The 21161-nt window shown below is 39.6% G+C and overlaps 1 protein-coding gene across 1 annotated transcript in view; it reads left to right on the forward strand.

The window, feature by feature from the left end:
* Positions 1–2394: 2394 nt before the first annotated feature.
* Positions 2395–21161, forward strand: part of LOC127432561 (zinc finger SWIM domain-containing protein 6) — a 99409-nt gene continuing 80642 nt past the window's right edge. The window contains exon 1 of the mRNA XM_051683798.1: positions 2395–3331. Within this exon, the coding sequence (XP_051539758.1) occupies positions 2905–3331 (427 nt within the window). The 5' untranslated portion in view covers positions 2395–2904. The remainder of the gene's footprint in view (positions 3332–21161) is intronic.

Below are 21161 nucleotides of genomic sequence, written 5' to 3' on the forward strand. Positions count from 1 at the left end.
ACTATGCGCCTCAGCATCCGCTGACCCCCCTCTGTCAGTTTACGTGGCCTATCACTTCGTGGCTGAGTTTCTGTCATTCCCAATCGCTTCCACTTTGTTATAATACCACTGACAGTTGACTGTGGAATATTTAGTAGCGAGGAAATTTCACGACTGGACTTGTTGCACAGGTGGCATCCTATCACAGTACCACGCTGGAATTCACTGAGCTCCTGAGAGCGGCCCATTCTTTCACAAATGTTTGTAGAAGCAGTCTGCATGCCTAGGTGCTTCATTTTATACACCTGTGGCCATGGAAGTGATTGGAACACCTGAATTCAATTATTTGGATGGGTGAGCGAATACTTTTGGCAATATAGTGTATATATATATATATATATATATATATATATATATATATATATATATATATATATATATATATACTGTATATAACCGATCCTCCACCAAATTTCACAGTGGGTGCGAGACACTGTGGCTTGAAGGCCTCACCTAGTCTCCGTCTAACCATTAGACGACCAGGTGGAGATTCGGTGATGATCTGGGGGTGCTTCAGCAAGGCTGGAATCGGGCAGATTCGTCTTTGTGAAGGACGTATGAATCAAGCCATGTACAAGGTTATCCTGGAAGAAAACTTGCTTCCTTCTGCTCTGAGTTCTATTTCCCAACTCTGAGGATTGATCTTTCCAGCAGGACAATGCTCCATGTCACACAGTAAGGTCAATCAAGGTGTGGATGAAGGACCACCGGATCATGACCCTGCCATGGCCAGCCCAATCTCCAGACCTGAACTCCATTGAAAACCTCTGGAATGTGATCAAGAGGAAGATGGATGGCCACAAGCCAAGCTGCTTGAATTTTTGCACCAGGAGTGGCATAAAGTCACCCAACAGCAATGTGAAAGACTGGTAGAGAGCATGTCAAGACTCGTGAAAGCTGTGATTGAAAATCAGGGTTATTCCACCAAATATTGATTTCTGAACTCGTAAGTTCAAACATTAGTATTGTGTTGTTTAAAAATGAATATGAACTTGTTTTCTTTGCATCATTCGAGGTCTGAAAACACAGCATCTTTTTTGTTATTTGACCAGTTGTCATTTCCTGCAAATAAATGCTCTAAATGGCAATATTTTAATTGAGAATTTGGGAGAAATGTTGTCAGTATTTCATAGAATAAAATAAATATTTCATACCTATAAATAGTAAATCCAGAGAAACTGATAATTTTGTAGAGGTCTCTTACATTTTTTCCAAAGCTATATATATATATATATATATATATATATACCGATCAGCCACAACATTAAAACCACCTGCCTAATATTGTGTAGGTCCCCCTCGTGCCACCAAAACAGCGCCAACCCGCATCTCAGAATAGCATTCTGATATTATATAGAACTGAGTGGCAGTTCTGTGGACAGAAACGCCTTGTTGATGAGAGAGGTCAACAGAGAATGGCCAGACTGGTTTGAACTGACAAAGTCTACGGTAACTCAGATAACCACTCTGTACAATTGTGGTGAGAAGAATATCATCTCAGAATGCTATTCTGAGATGCGGGTTGGCGCTGTTTTGGTGGCACGAGGGGGACCTTTTTGTCAAATTTGTAGCAGATATTTTTATATTAACTAAATTGGGAGTTAACTTTATATTGCCCATTTAAGAAATATCTAATTTAATCAGTTATTCAGCATTTAGCATGCTTTTGAACCAGAGCAGCTTAACATGAAAACAAAATTGCAGTGTTTAATTTTGCAGCAGCATTTCAAAGAGGGAGGAAAGATATATAATTCCTAAATTTCTGAGAAACTGTTTGAGATGATTGCAGCTTAAACTAATGTTATCACATCTTGAATGTCACACACAACACTTTAATTGTCATATTTAACTAAATCACCATGATGAAAGGTAAACCTCATTAAATTTAAGGGTGCAGTCGACAGTTGTTAATAGTGTCACTTCAGAAATGTGCATCGCATTTGAAAATATATTGGAACTGATAAGGAGTGACACTTTGCACCATATTTAAAGTTCTGCTGCCTGTATTTACAAATTGCATGTCATGGCCTCCTGAAAGAAAAAGAAAAAATTGCAAAGCCCTTCCATTCAGATCAGCAGCAAGACAGTGAAAAATAAGTACTGTGATAACAAAAATCCTTGGAAGATCTCATAAAGTAATTTCACATTTATTAAACTGCTGTAAATCAGCATTGGTCGTGTATTATGCCATCTGTTTTGAAGTTTGAAAAAGCAAACTAAATAGTGTATTTTTGGATATTATTTTTTAATTCATGGTTTACAATATTCTAGGCTAGTACTAGGCTACATCAACAAAACAAAAATCTATGGAATGCCCAATAATGTTTCTTTAAGGAGCATCAAATAAAAAGCCATTATGTCTAGCCTTGTAATGGAGAACCAGCCTACATTTCTGAAGAATGCAGTTACATTATGACAGCTTGTGTGTGTGATGATCTGATGTTTCAGACACAAGTCCCCACCCATATCCTATCTCTCCTTTATCATTTATGCTTGTGTGTATTCTCTATATCATTTCTATGTTTCCTTCATTAGTTCGGGGACGCCGACAAAACATAAGAGTGTTTCCAACCTCTCACGCGTCTTCCTGTTATGAACTTGTGACACTCATAATGACTCGCCGACGTGCGAGAATTCCGCCTTCCTTTCCTTTTTTAGCTCAGCTGCAGACACACAGGCCACGCCCCATTCTTAGTCTGTCCACACAGAAGACTTGATAACACTGCGAAGCCCCGCCTCTTTGACCAAATAAGGCCTGGCTGTCCTTTCACGGCGAACAATCGATGCGCGTCTCGACCGTTTCCCTTCGTTATCCCGTTTATATAGTACGGCGACTTCCGCCCTTGCCGTTAAAGCAGTGCGATCATGGCGGAGCGCGTTCAGCAGCCCCCAGCTAAACGGCTCTGCTGCCGACCCGGGTATAGTACGACGTGTAGACAGGGGCAGCGATCCGGTGGAACAGTATGCGGCGGTTCGGGGTCTGGCCAAGGGGGATCCAGCAAAACACAGAGCCCCGAATCGCTCCTGGACATTGCAGCGCGGAAAGTAGCCGAGAAGTGGCCGTTCCAGCGGGTGGAAGAGCGCTTCGAGCGCATCCCGGAGCCCGTTCAGCGGCGGATCGTGTACTGGTCTTTCCCGAGGAGCGAACGGGAAATCTGCATGTATTCCTCGTTCAACACGGGCGGGGAGGAGAGCACGTCTAGCGGGGAGAACGCGGACGAGACGCGGCTACCGTTCCGACGGGGCATCGCATTGCTGGAGAGCGGCTGTGTGGACAACGTATTACAAGTCGGTGAGTGTGGACCGAACCCCACGGCGTGGAAAATGTTTAAATCTATTCATTCCAGGTCCGGTTACAACGCAACATCGAGGGAAATGTTCAAATGTCGTTGTAAAAGAGGAACACAAGTCGAATGAAAGGGGACTATTGAATTTACGGTGAACAAAGGGAGGAATACAACGACAAAGGGGCTCAACGGGTTTAAATATCCTGCCAGGGCTTCCGTTTAATTTCGCACTTAGATACCGAGCGTTCTAGCTTAACGAAACATCCCGATAATCATGGGAAACGTTCCAATGATTCCAGCGCTGTTTGTCGCGCGCTGCATATTTCTGCGCGAGACAAACAGCGCGGAAGTGGAGCTCAGTGTCGCGCGACCCATAGGCTACAACGGTTTATCGACCGTATAGCTGTTTTTTTCGCCTTCATCTCACTCTAATTTGATTTATAGTTTAACTTGAATTATTAAAATACAGTATTATTCGCCTATCTTTTCGTTAGACGGTCGAAATGACAAGTCCTGCGAAGCTTGTCTGGTCTGTTTATTTTTCTGACGTGAAAGCGTGAGGGGGGTTATTGGCGTAGTAAGTCAATGTTGAGACCATGACGACTAAAAACAGCTCAAATATAGGCTCTACGTGATTAGTAATGTTTTTCTAAAGACGAATTTTAGTCTATTTCAGCATCGAAGCTTACTGGTTTTGGAGGGTGCGCATATCAAATCGCTGTCAGGCATCCCTATTGAAACTGGCACTTTGTTCCCATTTTCATGTTCATTTGTGTCTTTTCAGCTTTCTGTCACCCTCCAAAAAGGAAGGGAAACAAAAGCGGCTTTTTGTTTTCTTTCACTGCTTGTTAAATAGAAGAGATGTGGCAAAGGGGTGGGAGGAATGGCGATTTAAAGACGCTGTGCCTCTATTTATTTTTAAATGGCCCTTAATGATATGCATACACTTTTTCTTTTTCAATCTGCTGATTGAATGGAACTCGTGACGTCACTACGCGCCTTGAAATCCTCAAATGAACTGGACTGTATCCTAATTGCATCTTATTCTGCTCCATCTATGTTATAAATATAGTGGCTCACCTGGTTTGTTGTATTGTAACTTCGTCCTTTGTTTTTAAAGTCCCTGCGATTAGCCTTTTGATTATGTGGCTCTACGCCCTTTGGAAAAAAATCAAGATTTTAATCACATTACTGCCTTTGGTTAATTCGAATTGTAATGCAATCAGCACAACATAATTTTCTGCATGACCCATTCCCCCTCCTCCTCGTCCGCAGCTTGCAGGAAGAGAGGTGCCTCGGCTGGGCTTTGTGCCCTAAATCTTGAGCCAAAATGGGTTTGTTCTCTCCGTAACACACACACACACACACACAAGCCTTGAGTCCTTTAAACGGACTGTCTTGGAAGATCAAGGGCTCTTGCCCTGTTTTCCAACCGGCTACATACTCCTCTGCTTTTGATTCCAGAGAGGAGCGAATTTTTTTTCTTTTCTTTTTTTCTTTTTCTTTTCCCCTTTGTGTGTGCCTCATTCCGAGCTCAGGCAATGGGAAACGACAAGTCTGTGCACACGGGGAGGGTTTCTTGGCCGATTGCATCCCAGTATGGAATGCTGTGCATAAATAAAGCCAAGCAGTGATAAATAAAAGATGCAATCTTGCGACGCCAGGCAGGGCTGGGGAGTGGGGGGGTTGCTCCTAGCAGACTGGGAATAGCCCTGATAGGTAGGGGCTTACCGTGACGAACGAGCCCTTTTTGCCGAGCCTGAATTCAGGACAGGAATTTGTTTTCGTTTCTGTCATGTGCAGGGGGAGGGGATGCTTTAAAGCAATATTTCTCTGTGAATATGGCTGGCTTTGCCATTCCCCTTGCAGTTGGCCATGATACTCTATATTTACATAGCAAGGGCATCCGAGCACCCCTGCGTTGGAGCGTGCAATGTAGGGAATGTTTATCTGGCAAGGGCTGATATTGAGATGCATTTAGGATGCAATATAGGATGCGTACATGCTACTGGCAGCAGAGGTCTTAGGATGGGGTCAGAATTGCAAAAACACATCATATCTGTGGACGTAAGGCACCGAAGTGTAAGAATGATGTGAATTTTGATAGTTTTTTTCCCCCCTACTTTATGCATTCTTTGAGGTTTCCTTTTGAAATTGGTCCGTGTTTATGCTGAGCTTCTGTTGCTGTGACATGTCATTGTATTGATCGAACTGAGCCATGACGTTCTTGCCTATAAGGTCATTGGGTTCAAGTTCAGCCCCCCTTCCAGCCGTGCTGCTATCAAGTCACGTGTTGTTTCCATCTGTTCCGACTTTATGAGGCTATCGGTCATTTAGTGCTGATCCTATTAATTAAGTTTAAATAGAATCTGCCTTTTGTTTATGAAATAACTGCCAATATGCTCAGCTGTTAAAGATCAGTTGGAATGGAAAAATGAAACAAATATGGTGTGTCAAATGTGTTAATAGTAGGGGAGACCATGTATGGTTGTAACACTTTTTGCTTCAGCACCTGTCACTCACAGAATTTTTGAGCTCGAGTTCTCAACTTTTATACAAAGTACCCACATTTGTTTACTGCAAATGGCACCCATTCAAACCTCTGTAAGAATATCACAAACCTCATGAGTTGATGTCAAATACATGGTGTTGTGGGGTAGGTTGTAACACATGCTGGGGTAAGTTGTAACAATTAGACAAAAGAAGAAAAACAGAGGTCACACCTTGCAATATGCTTCAAAAAGAGGTTTATTGAAATAAAAGAACAATTCAGAACAATATCTCTCTCTCTGTGAATGACTATAACTCAAATCCACTTACTGTTTGACTCGGGCGTGTGTGCATGTGTGCGAATTAGTCTACTAGAACAAACTTCCTTAATTATATGTATGCATAATGAACACTACTACAATGTGTAAAGAACATGTACCTGTAGGTCTAATAAAAAACAATGTCAATGTTTGTGTGTGTTTGTATGTGTCTGTGTGTGTATGTTCTTTATCAGAGACACAATGGTGACAAATGAATGTTGGTAACCCTGGAGTGCAGGCTTGGTGGGCCCAGAGACTGCATAGGGCACATTTTACCCACACTTCCTTTGGCTTAGAGTTGCCAAATGGCTCCATACAGACAACACAAAAGTTTTCTGTAAATAAGAAAGTGGAACAGAAAACCTGAGTACATAGACACAAAACGTTTTTCAGTTTGTCTGGCACCTACGCTATTATTCTGGTCTCCAGTGACTAACCTGTCATATATGCTTACCTCACGTGGTGTCAGTCCATAATACAGGTCTGCTGCCTGAGTCAAATAGTCAGCTAACACTTCCTCCTGCACCTCAGTGAAAACTTTGTTGCTGCTCCAGTAACCTACACTGGGAAGATCAATGGACTCCTTCTGCAGTGATTTGCATTATCTGCTCAGTGTTACATGGCAGATCCAGATCCCATGTGCCTTTGCAACTAATCTGACTGACTTGCCCTTCTCTGTGACCTCATCGGATGCTTTTTTTTTAAACATTGGCAGGCACACCTCTGTCTGTCTTTATTTTCCACTGCCTAGGAATTCTGTAAAATTATTAAAATCAAGAAAGTGTTCTTAGTTGTATGTATGGGGATGGTTGTAACACTTTTTAAAGATGTTACAACCCACCCCACCCCTGTCAGCCATTGTTTAGCTAGCTGTATTAGTGTAGTGGTTTGAAATTAGCAGGGGAAAAATGCACAACATTTTGCCTGAGAAACTACAATTTAATATAATATAAGTCATGTGATTTAATCTGCAATAGTATAAGTACTAAACAAAATATAGTCTTGGTCAAAACATATACTTTCTTACCTCAAAATCAGTTTTTTCTCTATAGAATCTGCATGCACCTGTTTCCAGCCTTGACAACCACCATGTGGGATTGGGGAGGAAGTAGGTAAACACTGAAATGATCATATGACTCCTATCTTATCCCTGATTGGTGGAATTGGAGGTGTTACTACTCTCCCCATGTTACTCCCCTACATCTTTTGATGTTTTTTTTTTTTCATGTTAAAAAAAGAAAACTGAAGCAAATTCTCAGGCAATTGTGATGTCGCTACTTTCACTTGGCGTGGTTGCTTGACTGTTAAATCTCGAAGTGGCCGAGTTATGTAATTTTCCATTATTAAAGTTCAAGTCAGGAAATTTTGTGGTGTGTTCTCGGAAATACTTAAGGCTTTTGAAATTCTAGAATAGTTAGAATCTTAATGGCAAAACCATATGTGAACCCAAGAGAGCTTTACTGATCAGATAAAGAAGGCAGTGCTGTAATGATATGACGCAATAGAATAAACTGATTTATTTATTGATCTCACATCAGCTGAGATACACATTTCCATCAACCTTATTAACTCAAAGTGTGCGTGTGATTGTGTTAGATGGAAAGCATGCATGCTTAACTCCATGCACATTGCACATACGCCAATGTGTATTCCAGTTCATCGAGCCAGTGGATGAAAAGCCAACGCTCTCTTATGCCAGTGTTCACATTTCTGTCATTCATACACAGAAGTGCAAAATTTAAGATGTGGAACTTAAATCTTGCATGAGGCTGTTGCTTTTGGAAGCGAGCGGTTGGAGCTTTTCATGCGAGCACAGACTGCATTTCGCTGACCAGTATACTTGATGTACAATGCCTTGATCTGTGACAGTCTATACTAGATAATAATGCCCCATTTTTTTTTTCCCCTCCTTCATACCACATTTTGAGATGTTTTGGAAGTTTACAAAGGAAGATGTCCAATGCTTGTTTTCAGTGTTTTGTTCGTTAAAGAAATTAAGCCCATATTGAGTAATAAACATCAACGCCTTAAGTGCAGCATGTTAGGGCTGGGCGAAATATCTTAAATTATATCTCAATATTTTTTCAGCCTATTGACTATAATCAATATATATCTCGATAATTATGTATTTGCTCTAAAATGACTTGTGTTTTTGTTTATTTATTTATTTTTATCAGAGGAACCATCATTTAATCTAAACAGCCATTGTAGTCAAGTAGATTAAATATTTTAAAGATATTAAATAAAAATCTAATAATTCCTTTTTCATTAAATAAACACGAGAGGGGGCCTGGGTAGCTCAGCGAGTACTGATGCTGACTACCACCCCTGGAGTCACGAGTTCGAATCCAGGGTGTGCTGAGTGACTTCAGCCAGGTTTCCTAAGCAACCAAATTGGCCCGGTTGCTAGGGAGGGTAGAGTCACATGAGGTAGCGTTCTTGTTGTTGCTATAATGTGGTTCTTGCTCTCGGTGGGGCACATGGTGAGTTGTGCGTGGATGCCGTGGAGAATAGCGTGAAGCCTCCACACACGCTATGTCCCCACGGTAAGGCACTCAACAAGCACCGTGATAAGATGCGCGGGTTGACGGTCTCATAAACTGAGCAACTGAGATTCGTCCTCCACCACCCGGACTGAGGCGAGTCACTACGCCACCACGAGGACTTAGAGCGCATTGGGAATTGGGCATTCCAAATTGGGGAGAAAATCCCAAAAAATCAATAAATAAACACACACAAGGGAGAATGAAATTCAATCATTTTCACTGATATGCACTTTATTTTTCAAACATAATGATACATAGTAGCTTCATAAAAAGCATTATTTACCTTCAAATGTTTTTACTGTGCAAAGCTACTTCACTGACTTATTTTTGAAACCCCAGTTGAACATTGCATAGTTCTAAATTATTACTGTGGGACATGTCAGGTTGATTATTATAATATAATGCTGAATTATCATTATTATTTTGATTATTAAATTTGCATCATACAAAAGTAATATATTTCTGTCCTGTTTAATTCATCTTCTCATGGGGGCTTTTATTTTGACACTGAAAGTGTTGCAGTATTTACATCAACTTCACAAGGTGCTTTTATTTTTCGACACTGGCTGTGTCTCGTTTGCAAGGCTGCGTCCTCCGGAGGTTGCATTTGTCAGCCACATACATCATTGAGGCTGTCTCGTTTCAGAAAAGCGAGTAGGACACTTCGAATGCAGCCTTCAAATGCGACCTTCTTTCATGGGAATTTATAGGATGCATGAGGTGTATCCTTCTTGGTCACTCACCACCCACAATTCTTTGCTTCAACGGAAATGTCAAAAAAAATGTTCAAACGCAAGTAATGTTAATTCCCAAGCTGAAGTACCTCAGTAGATGGGTGCAGAGTATATAATATGTATAATTATATTAATATATAATTAAAATAAAGTATTAGACTAAAAGTACACCAGTAAAATCTATTTTCTTTTCTCTTTAATTCATTATAACTCTCCTAAAATTTACCTCATACATTCCCTTTTAAAGGGACTTCGTTCCCTTCTCACTCAAAGCGCTCGCGCTTGTTAAAGAGTGGCGTGCTGTCATAGAAACCATGTTACGTTCCGTTTCCGCTTGTCCTAGGAAGGCTGTCTCGTTTAAACGAGACTTGTTTAAAGAGGACACTCGGTATACTGCAGCCTTCAAAGGACGCGTCCTACCTAGCACGCAGCCTTCGAAACGAGATACAGACACAGAATAGGCAATAGACCCTTTTCACACTGTGGGTTTTGGAATGGGGAAGTAAACGATTGCAGGGTAAACTTTGACAGCGGTGAATGGGAGACCACAGCAAATATTATTTTCATTTACCCATTTGCTCCAAGAACAAAAGAAAAAATCCACTATTACATTTGAATGACTTTACAAAAGAAAATAAGTAGAGAGCGGTGGATTAAGACAGTTGGGAGAAGAAGCCAAATTTACGGTCACTCTGTCAGCAGCTGTAGTAATTCATTTTTTTTTAAACTGATTCCAGGGTAATATAACACAAGTTATAAACTTGCACTCAATATTTAAAAAAATGATCATATAAAAAAGTTTGCTTGATTTACGCTGCTAAATATGGCGGAAAAGCGTCATCACAGTCTGTGAAAGAGGTCTATGTGTATTTGACAGTTTACAATGTTCTGCATTTCATGAAACACTGTTATCTCCTCCTTTTCTGTTATTCTGTGCCGCATTTGTAGATTTGTATAATAACTTGGATAATGTTTGGAATTGCGCGAATGAGATTTTACATCGATTTTACATCGTCAGCAAAATTATCTCTATTATATCGTTAATATTTGATATATCGCCCAGCCCTATAGCATATTGTGGTCGGGTATGGATGTATCAGATATAAATAAAGTATCTACTGTATAATCTTTTTCTGAATTTGGTAATAAGTTGGATAGTCTGGCCTGGGCGTAAAATCTACATTTTTTTAATCTACTTTGAGGAGTCAGATTGACAGTAAGCCTACAGATTTGCACCATGTATTGAAAGTTAGCGCTCTACCCACAATGCCCTTTGTTGTAGTTTGTGGTGGAGGGCATAAGCTCAACTGAACTCTGAGGGTCTATTGGAGAATTAGACTGAATAGTTTCTTTGCATGTCAAATACTTCAGTTAATAGGGCTGTTTAACCAAGTCTGGTTGATACTAAATCAAAGCTCAGGGTTGCATTCATTTGCAATCTACATATTTTTATTTAGTTGAAGCATTTATGCATAGAGATTTGGGGAGCGATATTGTGCAATATTAGGCCTACATCTTAAAAAGCTGCATTTTGACTTGACGTTGTGAAGTTTAGCCTAAATGTTACATTCCAAACTACTGTTCCAAATGACTCGCTTTCAAGAAAGGTAAAAACTGAAAACCGGAATTCTGAAGGACTTGTTTTGATGCTCTCTTTTAACTCAAATATTTGCATTCAGGACAAGTTCTGCTATGCAAGTGTTTGTCAAAGCAAAGATGGACGATTTTGTAATTGGAACAGGCTTGTGTGCATACACACATCAGCTAGCTTAAATTATAATATGGCAACACCAGTGAAAAAAGAGCATATTGACTTTTTTAAAGGTCTGTTGACTTTCTGAGTAATATGTTAATCACTTGTTATATAAAAAGATTATATTATCAGGACCAGAAACATTGAATACCCTAATTTTGCAGCGCTTTATTGGATTTTAATCAGAACTCTCTTTAACCACCGGGAAGTTTTTGATTTCAAACATTGCCTGGTTTATTTCGTATCATAAAATTGATTAAATCTTAACATCTGGTTGGATGAGACACATTTAATGCTGATAAAACGCACTCGAACCTATATTCAATTATTAATGTGCCAAATTGCTATGTTGCTTGGAAACTATAAACCGTCAACAGTTCGGCTAATGAACGATATTACTTATGACAAATAATTGTTTATTCTGATTATTAATAAATGTAACTTTATTGAATATTGTCTTTTATCATAATAGCCACTTGAGGCCATGCGCTACAGTGATTTTACCTTGGTTAAAGGGTTTGAGGCACTCCCCTTCACATTGTGCTTAAGAACACCCTTACACATGGTAAAATCACGGCAACGTACCAGTGCAGTCTAAAACTCCTACAGGTAGCTAAATTATGTGCCTCTTAGAGTAAGCAGTCGGCAGAAATTTTCTGTAGCGTCAAGCCTTTGACCATGTTCTCCAGGATTGTAGCATTCCTCAGTATGTTAATATCTGTGCACACTTCAGTTTGAAAGCTGCATCACGGTCAAGTAACTGGAGAGGTTTGAGGAGTTTGACTTTTGAGTGGTTCTTCTCTACGGTGCAATGACAGGCTGCCCTTATGATTTTTTAATAGTCAATTATTTTGTAGCCTAAAGTAAGACATTATTCAGCATTCAGTTTGTGTGCATGTGAAAGAGTGTCAGGCAGTGGCACGTTTGTGGAAACGAGAGTAGATGAGAGTCATGATTGACATGCTCCCAACATCTGAATATTTGAGCAACATCCAGTGCCCTGGAAGGGTGGAGTTTTGGTCTCAAGGTCCTGGCCCCTATCTATGAAAAAAATATCACTATCTTAGATCTTGCAAATAGCCAAACATGGTCCAAATGAATGTGTTGAATTGGGATTGAAAAAAAAAAATCCCCCACTTTTGAGAGGTCTCATTACATTTAAGATATAGAATCTTGTTTTTTCATTAAAGTTGGTGTTTTAGGGTGCTTTCACACTAAAGAACTATGTCAGCGTTTCTCCAGTGTGTAAGCACCCTAAAATGGTAACACATTTGATGAATAGGAATGCGTAAGATGAGTAGTGGTCAACAGATATGACATTTTCAATTTGTACTACAAATACTAGAAATTGCACGTTTTACATTTATTAGGTTGTTTTTCATAGTAATGGAAGGAGAGAGTAACACCGAACCAGCATGGTTATTGAGCAAATACTGACTATGTCAGAATGGCCAAATATCGGACCCAAGAGCTTGGTCCATTTAAAATGAGGCTGTAATGCCAAAAATTGGATTTCCCAACACTACTGGAAACACTGAAATTCGTAATTGAAAGGATGCCCATGTCAGATTCTGTTGCTGCAGAAGTAAACAATTTTCAAATTTCTTACGTGGTGTAAACATGCTCCCTGACAAACTATGAACTCTTATGTAAACTCCTAGTTCTTTACAAATATTGCAAGACACACACAGCCAAGCCATCTCCATTATTCTTTGGTTAAGGATGCATATGCAGTCTAACTGTAATCAAGTCCATCTGCTCATATGGTTTTGTCCTATATGATCTGTTATGTTTGACTTCCCTGCAAATACTTTTGAACCTCACTTGAAGTTATTAATAATCTTATGGGTTATAGCGCATGTTCCTCCCAAATGAAATTCCTCAGTAGGCCTACAACACAAAAGCCCTCTGTGTATAATGCACATACTGAAGCTATAGGTGTTTGTAGAAAGCTTTTTTTCTAAACTGCCTTTAGAAGAGCATGTCATGTTTATTCCAGCCAATAAAGTCACCTCGCTCTCATTCGCTCCATCCCCTCCTCGCTCTTTATCTTAATTTTCTGAATCAATGCGTTCAGCCAAAGATAATGGGTGATCATTCAAATGCAGGGGCAATAAGCAGTGCCTTTTGCTTATTGAAAGAAGCTGTTGACATTGTTTTTCCATGCAGGCTTTGGCTGTTTATCAGCATTACTTTAAATGCAAATGGAAATTCAATGTTATTTTTACAGAATCAATTTTTACAGGGTGGCAGTGAGTCTTAAGATCATGTCGAGCTGAAGAAGTGAGTTCAAGCACATAAACGTAAAACTGAGGTCAGCGATTTCAAAAAGTGATGGTTTGGTTATCACTGGAAGACTTTGAATTTGAATCTAAGATGAACAATAGCTTTAAGACCTGGAATTAAAAAAAATCATGATCAAAATGGAATGCTATCCTACTGTATACTGTACAGTGTATAGTTTGAAATCAGATACATTATGCAACATTAATCGTTTCAAACAGTAGTGTACTACTTTATTTTTCAAAGCTGTACACCATTTTATGCCATTCTGTACTCAGTCATAGCCTTTGATTCACAAAATGATTCACAAAGCACACTTCCTCTTTAAGAGATTTTCTCTGCTAACCTTCAACATGCACTTGTGCAGGAGGGCATAGCAAGTCTAAATATTATTAGCTCATTCTCTGGTTTGCTTCATAGGGAGATGTTTGATGGAGGAGGGTCTTTAATTGCTTTTAGGGCCACAGCAGTATGGGGTTTTTTGTTGGTTAATATTTAGTTAATCTCTAGACTCCAGAGCTGCGGGAGAGTTTTCCAGCAGCTCTTCATCCATCTTGCGCTGATCTGTATTCCACCGTGTCCCTTCAGCACCATTAACCTTCACTGAGGGTGAGGAAGAGAGGCAGTGTGGAGTTGAGTTGTGGGGGCAGGAATACACTGATAGAGTTGGGTTCTTATTCTGAACCGGTTCTATATATAAAAAAAAATATTGGAACCGATATTTGGCGTTCGGTTCCAGTAACGGTTCTTGAACGTGTATTCTTACATTGATGCAGACGGAAGACCATACTATAATTCTCTGAAAGTGTTTTGTGCATTTCTAATCAGTGGCCCTTCAACACCGCTATGGAATCTACAGCGCCAAACCACAGCACGAACAGTGTAGTCCGATTCCCAAACGAATGACTCTTATTAGTCGGTTCTTTTTAGTGAATCAAAAGAATACAGTGCGATCAGGGTTGTCCAATTCCCGAATGCATGACTCTTATGAGCTGGTACAACATGACCAGTGTAGTCCGGTTCTGGATCAAAAACAGGTAACGTGGGGCCTGGGTAGCTCAGTGGTAAAATACGCTGGCTACCACCCCTGGAGTTCGCTAGTTCGAATCCCAGGGCGTGCTGAGTGATTCCAGCCAGGTCTCCTAAACAACCAAATTGGCCCGGTTGCTAGGGAGGGTAGAGTCACATGGGGTAACCTCCTCGTGGTCGCTATAATGTGGTTTGTTCTCAGTGGGGCACATGGTGAATTGAGCGTGGTTGCCGCGGTGGATGGTGTGAAGCCTCCACACGTGCTATGTCTCCGTGGCAACGAGATAAGATGCGCGGGTTGACTGTCTCAGATGCAGAGGCAACTGGGATTCGTCCTCCGCCACCCGGACTGAGGCGAATCACTATGCGACCACGAGGACTTAGAGCGCATTGGGAATTGGGCATTCCAAATTGGGAGAAAAGGGAAACCCCCCCCCCCCCCCAAAAAAAAATAAAAAAATAAAAAAATAAAAAAAAAGATAACATGACCATGGTTGTCTGATTCCGGAATGAATGACCCTTACGAGTCTGTTCTTTTTTGTAAGTCAAAGCACACAACTTGACCAGTGTAGTGTGATTCTCGAATAAATGACTCTTACGAGCTGGTTCTGTTTAGTGAATAAAAAACATACTGTGTGACTAGGGTTGTCCGGTTCTCGAACATATGACTTTTATGAACCGGTTCTTTTTAGTGAATCAATAACATACCGCGTGACCAGTGTCGTCGGATTCACGAACAAATAACTTTTGAATTAAACTTTTCTTTTCAGACATTCAAAAATGTACTCTCCCTTCCGATTTTTACATCATGTTTGAATCGAAATAAAGCAAGAATTGTGTTATGGTGTAAATGAAGCATGCTGTAGTTACTGACTGGTGGTAAAACTGGTGTTTTTATCAGTGGTATTTTATAAATCTGGTATTTGTTTTTCATGTTTTTATTTATTATACAGTATAGTTAGGCCCAATTATTAGATTGCATTTATGTCGCCTCTAAAGTCTGTACGATTCCCATCCCTAAATGCTGGCTTGCCTCACCTCGCCCGAGATCTCTCTGCTCTGTTTTCCATTACACGTCTTCACGCCCTTCCTTTTGTCCTGGCCTGCATTTCGGCAGACATCAGGGCTCACCACAGGTCCATAAGGCACCAAGCCCTATAAAAAGGCTGGAACGTTGGGGCCCAGTATCTCAGCGTTCGTGGTATTGGACCCGAATGCAGGGAATTACCTCAAAAGCCAGATTGCCTGTCCCTGTCCCTAATCCAGGCTACAGAGAGACACTGGCAGCGGCTTGAGCTTTGGACGAGTACCCCGAAGCGCAGTGACGCACAAAACGGTAGAGTCCCACAGTGGGCCATAAAACAGGACGTCTGATCCCAGGAATTCCGCCATAACCTCTCCTGCTCAATATGTTGAGTTATGAGATTTCGGGAGGGCCAGCGAGCAGGTTATTTATCCTGTACCCTCTACGTACTGCATGTCCAAGAAGTCCCTCGTTCGTGGATGTGAGATCCAATCGGTCTTCATTATCTAGGCCACAGCTGAGACCTGGAAAGCATGCAGTGATGAATGAGATCTTTAAGCTCACATTAATAGCTCACTATTGCTCATAAGGAGCTTTAGATTGGCACTCAGTGGTTGATTGGTGTACTGTTCTTCAGTAATGTTTTTGTATCTCTTTGAAGGGGACCATAGGCTATTTGTGGTATACTAAAGCAGGTAATTTGCACATTTTGAGTTCTTCAAAGGCTGTTCTTATAGGCCCTTCCATCATTGCTAATATAGGCCCTTAAAATTCTGTCATCATTTACTGAACCATATGTCATTCCTAACACTAAAATAAAAAATGTAAAAAAAAACATACACCTATAGCGCTGCATATATGTATCACAAAAGCTTTCGGTTCAATATCGATTCATATAGGTTTATTTAAGTTATAATGTCCCATTTGCTTACATATAAAATAAATGATTTCCCAGCTAATGCTGTTCAATATATAGGGGACCTTTTAACTAGGTACATTAGGACAATATTAATTTTACTAATTATATTTTATCATTTTGGTCACATTTTGGATTTTTAATAATGAACAAGTAAATGTATTCAATCAATAAATAAGATATTATATTTCCTATATTATTTTTGTTACATATTTATTGTTAAATTGCATAATTTGTACTATTTACTAGTATTTACACTGATTTGTTTGAAGACGTGCTAAACTGGTACTTTCTCTTTAACAAAAAGTGGCATTTCGCCTTTAAATGAGCACGTTAACTAGAGAGGACTCAAATGGATTTACCTCATCAGTGTGTTGCATGATTAGAATTAAATGCTTTTTTGTAGTTGTTTTTGACCAACAAATGACTGTAAAGAACAGAAAGGGTATTAAAAGAGACAGTATTCAATGGCAAATGGGTTGCGTGGATCTTGTCTCTGGACACACATTAGACGGAACAACTTTTACTCTCAACATGCTGTAAAGGGATCTCGCTGCTAAACACTTCACGACTAAACTACACAATTACTAGTGAGTGAAATATAAACATTTACTAGCCAGTTGCCAAATATATTCAATTTATTCGCATAGTGCGAAATTTGGTTACAAATGCGCGTGATTTCCTCTCATAGTAGTAGAGGGTTGCGCATTGTGTGAAAGATCGATCTTGGGATTTAAGAATCGATATCGAGATATTAAAAATATATTATTAAAAAATAAAGATCGCGATTAAACAGAAAAACTATTTTAATTACATGATATGCCGATTTATTAACCAAATTAATCATATATATATTTGCTGAAAAAGCCCCTCAGATAACAATAATTCAATATATAATGATTAAGTTTATAGATATATAAAAATACTAATTCAGATCATTAAAATGCATTGCATTATTTTTGCAGACGAGTAAAGACAATACAAAAAGTGGTTTTAAAAGGCAATATATTGTCATTATATTTCCATATTATTCTAAACTGATTTAAAATAAGGTCTTTTCTATGGATGTACACCTGCATCAGACAGACGCTTTTGGAGCGTCTCACTTTGGTTGTGGTGCGTGTCTAGTTAAACAATTTGAAACTTGTTGACAACACATGTTGACATCCCTGCCTTTGGAATTGCACTACGTTTGCATTTGGTTTGTTGTCTGTACAGCTGTATGTTGTTTACACCGCTGGAGTTTTGCTTACTGCCCCCTGCTGAAAACAGGTGGTACTTCAAGCTTGACTTGCTCCGATGGTTGGAATATTCCATATTATGGTCCAGGGACATGATTAATTGTGTATTCTTTTTTTTATTTTTTTAAACAAGTTTTTTTTTTTTAATAATTAATTGCACTGAATTAGTGAGTTATATACCGGAAAAGTATTCAACAATACAGGTTTGGAACATCATGAGAGCAAGTAAATAATGGCAAGTGTTTTTATTTCTGACTATACTCCTTTAAGGGTGTGAATGAGGTAGAGGAGGAGCTCTGTGTGGTATGTTTGATGACAGCGGGTGATGGTGGGGGGGCGGCTGTTGTTATTTCCTTTTTCTCTTGTTTTTCTGCTCTTTGTCTGAGAGCGTGGTTAACTTGACCACACAGCCGAGCGAGCAGTTTCAAAAGCAAACCTGGATCACACTTATCCACCACTTCTTACTGTAGCTCCCCCTTCTGGGACCCTTGTGCTGGATAGACTTACACACCTCCCTCTCTCCGCCCCTGCCTTCCGTCTTGCTCCTGGCTCTAATGAGCTATAAAGATCATGACGCTGTTTAAAGGGATAGTTCATCCTAAAATTAATTTTATAATGTACTCGTCATTCCACATGTGTATGACTTTATTTTTAGGAGTTAATGATGACAGTATGTTGCATATCTAACCCTTTAATCTTCACCTGATCAGTCCTGTTCAAACGACCCATCTTTAGGTAAAAAAAACAAACACTCCTCACGGGGCCACACATGCTCACACAGGCCCTTATGACATGATGCCTCGCCCATTTCAGTCTCAGAGACAGTGCACACAAGAACCAGAAGTTCCTGAAGTGAAACAGGTTGAAATTAGGGCTGCTCGATTATGGCAAAAATAATGATCACAATTATTTTGGTCAATATTGAGATCCTGATTATTTAACACGATTACTCACTGACTTTGGAAACATCATTTATGTAAATTTTTTTTTAAAAACATGACTTTTAAAAGTGGATTCCCTTGAACTTGAAATGTGAACTGCACAAGATAGGGGAAGAGGCTATTGTCATATAATTATTTTATGTCACGTATGGTAGTCAAATAAAGGAAAGCCTCCATCACCATCATTTACAGCAGGGATGCTCACATGAGTGAGGAATGAGATCTACTTTTTCATCATGTTATTGCATCAGTGTTTTCTCATTTTCTTGTTCTGGTTGTTTGATTATAACGACACACTAGACAGCAGCAGGTCTATTAACTTAAATTTATACATACAAGTCCGACATTTTAATACAAATCTGCTTTTTTCTCCGCTGTTTCCGTTCACTTTAGACATCACTCTCTGTGTTTACATGAATAACTCACCAAGACGGGCATTTTGGCGTAATTTTGAAATGTATTTGACCATTCAGGCGTGCATTAGCGTGAGCATTTTCGGAACACGCGCATGTTCAGCACACACACATACGCCGCCTGTCAATCAAACAGGGCGCTGCTGTTACTAGATCACGAGTGAATTATGAAATGACATGCTCTGGATTAGTTTCAACAGCAGAATAAAAATATTAACTTTCTAGTAAGTGACACAGGCCTAGCCTATCACAAATATAGCCGGTTATTTTTCCGTTATTGACGTTTTAATCGGTCTGCTTGTCCGATTGGGCAAGTAAAATTCTCTTTTATTTGACCCTTTAAAAATCCACTTGTCCCAGAAAGGTGTTAATATCGAGCCCTGATTAAACATTCTCTGATAACCATTTTTTTCCTGCAGTATAGCTCCTAAAGTAAATGTACGTTAAAGGAGTTTTAGATATTATTTTGGAAAACAAGCCAAAAAAGACTAATCAAAAACATATTTTGTTCCAATGTATAATGGGCTAAGACTACACTCTCACCTTTGTTCACTTCGATCCATCTTTAACTCACAATAAAACAAACTTTCTTTTCTTAATAGAGCTTGAATCACCGATTTTCTTCATAAGAAACACACAGTGAACGTGACACGTATATTATGATTCACTACATCGCGAGTCATCACGTTATAATCTAGCTGCAGCAAATTCGCAGAAGTGACGAGCATCCCCACGCCAGAGTTTGCATCAGCCGGGAGAAGATTCAATCTCTTCCCCGGTCACTTCACGCAACTCATAGACACGGCGCTGGCTGCACATAGAAATGCCAGTTTAGGAGTTTATTTTCATAACCTGCTTCCTTATTATTTGAACTTTAATAAAGGATGCTTTAAAATATAACGCTGGGTGTTTCATTGCGAAAAGGAATGCGGCACAATAATCGTTTTGTCTTGATTATCTTGTTTTCATAATCATTGGAAGCCAAAATCATAATTGAAAATAAAATTTTATTAATCGCCCAGCCCTAGTTGAAATGTGGTTAAAAAAAAACACAATGTTGGTTCTTTAGCACAAATGCTTGTTAAAACATCAGACACATTGTGGCATGGATTTTCCAGCCCAAACCCGACTCACTGGCACTGAAACATTTAAAGGAATGTTCTGGGTTCAGTACAAATTAAGCTCATTTGACAGCATTTGTGGCATAATGTTGATTTCCACAAAAAACAATGAAAAGTCTGTAAACATTAAAATACACACCATTTCATGTTTACATGATTTTAGTGTGAAAATCTCTTACTGAGCTTGTCTGTGTTAAGTTGTATCCAATATTACAACTTTGTTGCCATGACGACATAGCACAGTAAACCCTGTAATCAATTTGATCTCAATAGAATCATGTTGAACAGATTTGTTTTCACACTAAAATCATGTTAACATGGATCATGTTTATGTCTTGTGCTTATACTTTTAAAATAACGTGTTTTTTTTATTGATTATGGACTGGCCCCATTCACTTCCGTTGTGTCTTACTGTGACCACAATTGTTGCTTTTATTGAAAAAAAATTGAGGGGCGAGTTGAAATGCATCATATTATGGAAGTAAAGTGGGTTGCAAATGACGTTTCGTATCGACTTTTAGGGTTAGTGGGATAGTGATGACAGGATTTTCATTTTTGGGTGAACTATCCCTTTAAGGCTGATTTTGAAGGGGTTGATATTGAACTATATGATTAAACATGATTATGAAATGATGTTGTTAAATGCTAAGTAGTAGTCTATAGCTGGAGAAATTGTTTTGTTGGGTTTTGTGTGTGTGTGTGTGTGTGTGTGGGGTGGTATTCTCGTCAGATTTTGAAATGAGGCTGCCATATGGGAAATGGAGACGCTGTGGCACTGCGGCGGCTTGATTTGCTTGCCGAGCCGGAGTATGCAAACTATTGACAGGCCTTTGTCATTTTTATTTACTGGAAGCAGCGAGCACAGGAGGCATGAGTGTGTCAATTCACTGCCAGAGCCCAAAACCAATCAAGATTTATGAGAGCATAAGCAAGATGAATGGATGGCCCTGCCTACCGTCACAGAGCGCCATCCAAAAGCAGAATATGCCATAAATGACTTATTTAGCACCACGAGAATGGGCGG

Source organism: Myxocyprinus asiaticus, chromosome 42 (genome assembly GCF_019703515.2).
Source record: "Myxocyprinus asiaticus isolate MX2 ecotype Aquarium Trade chromosome 42, UBuf_Myxa_2, whole genome shotgun sequence".
In the NCBI taxonomy this organism is placed as follows: domain Eukaryota; kingdom Metazoa; phylum Chordata; class Actinopteri; order Cypriniformes; family Catostomidae; genus Myxocyprinus; species Myxocyprinus asiaticus.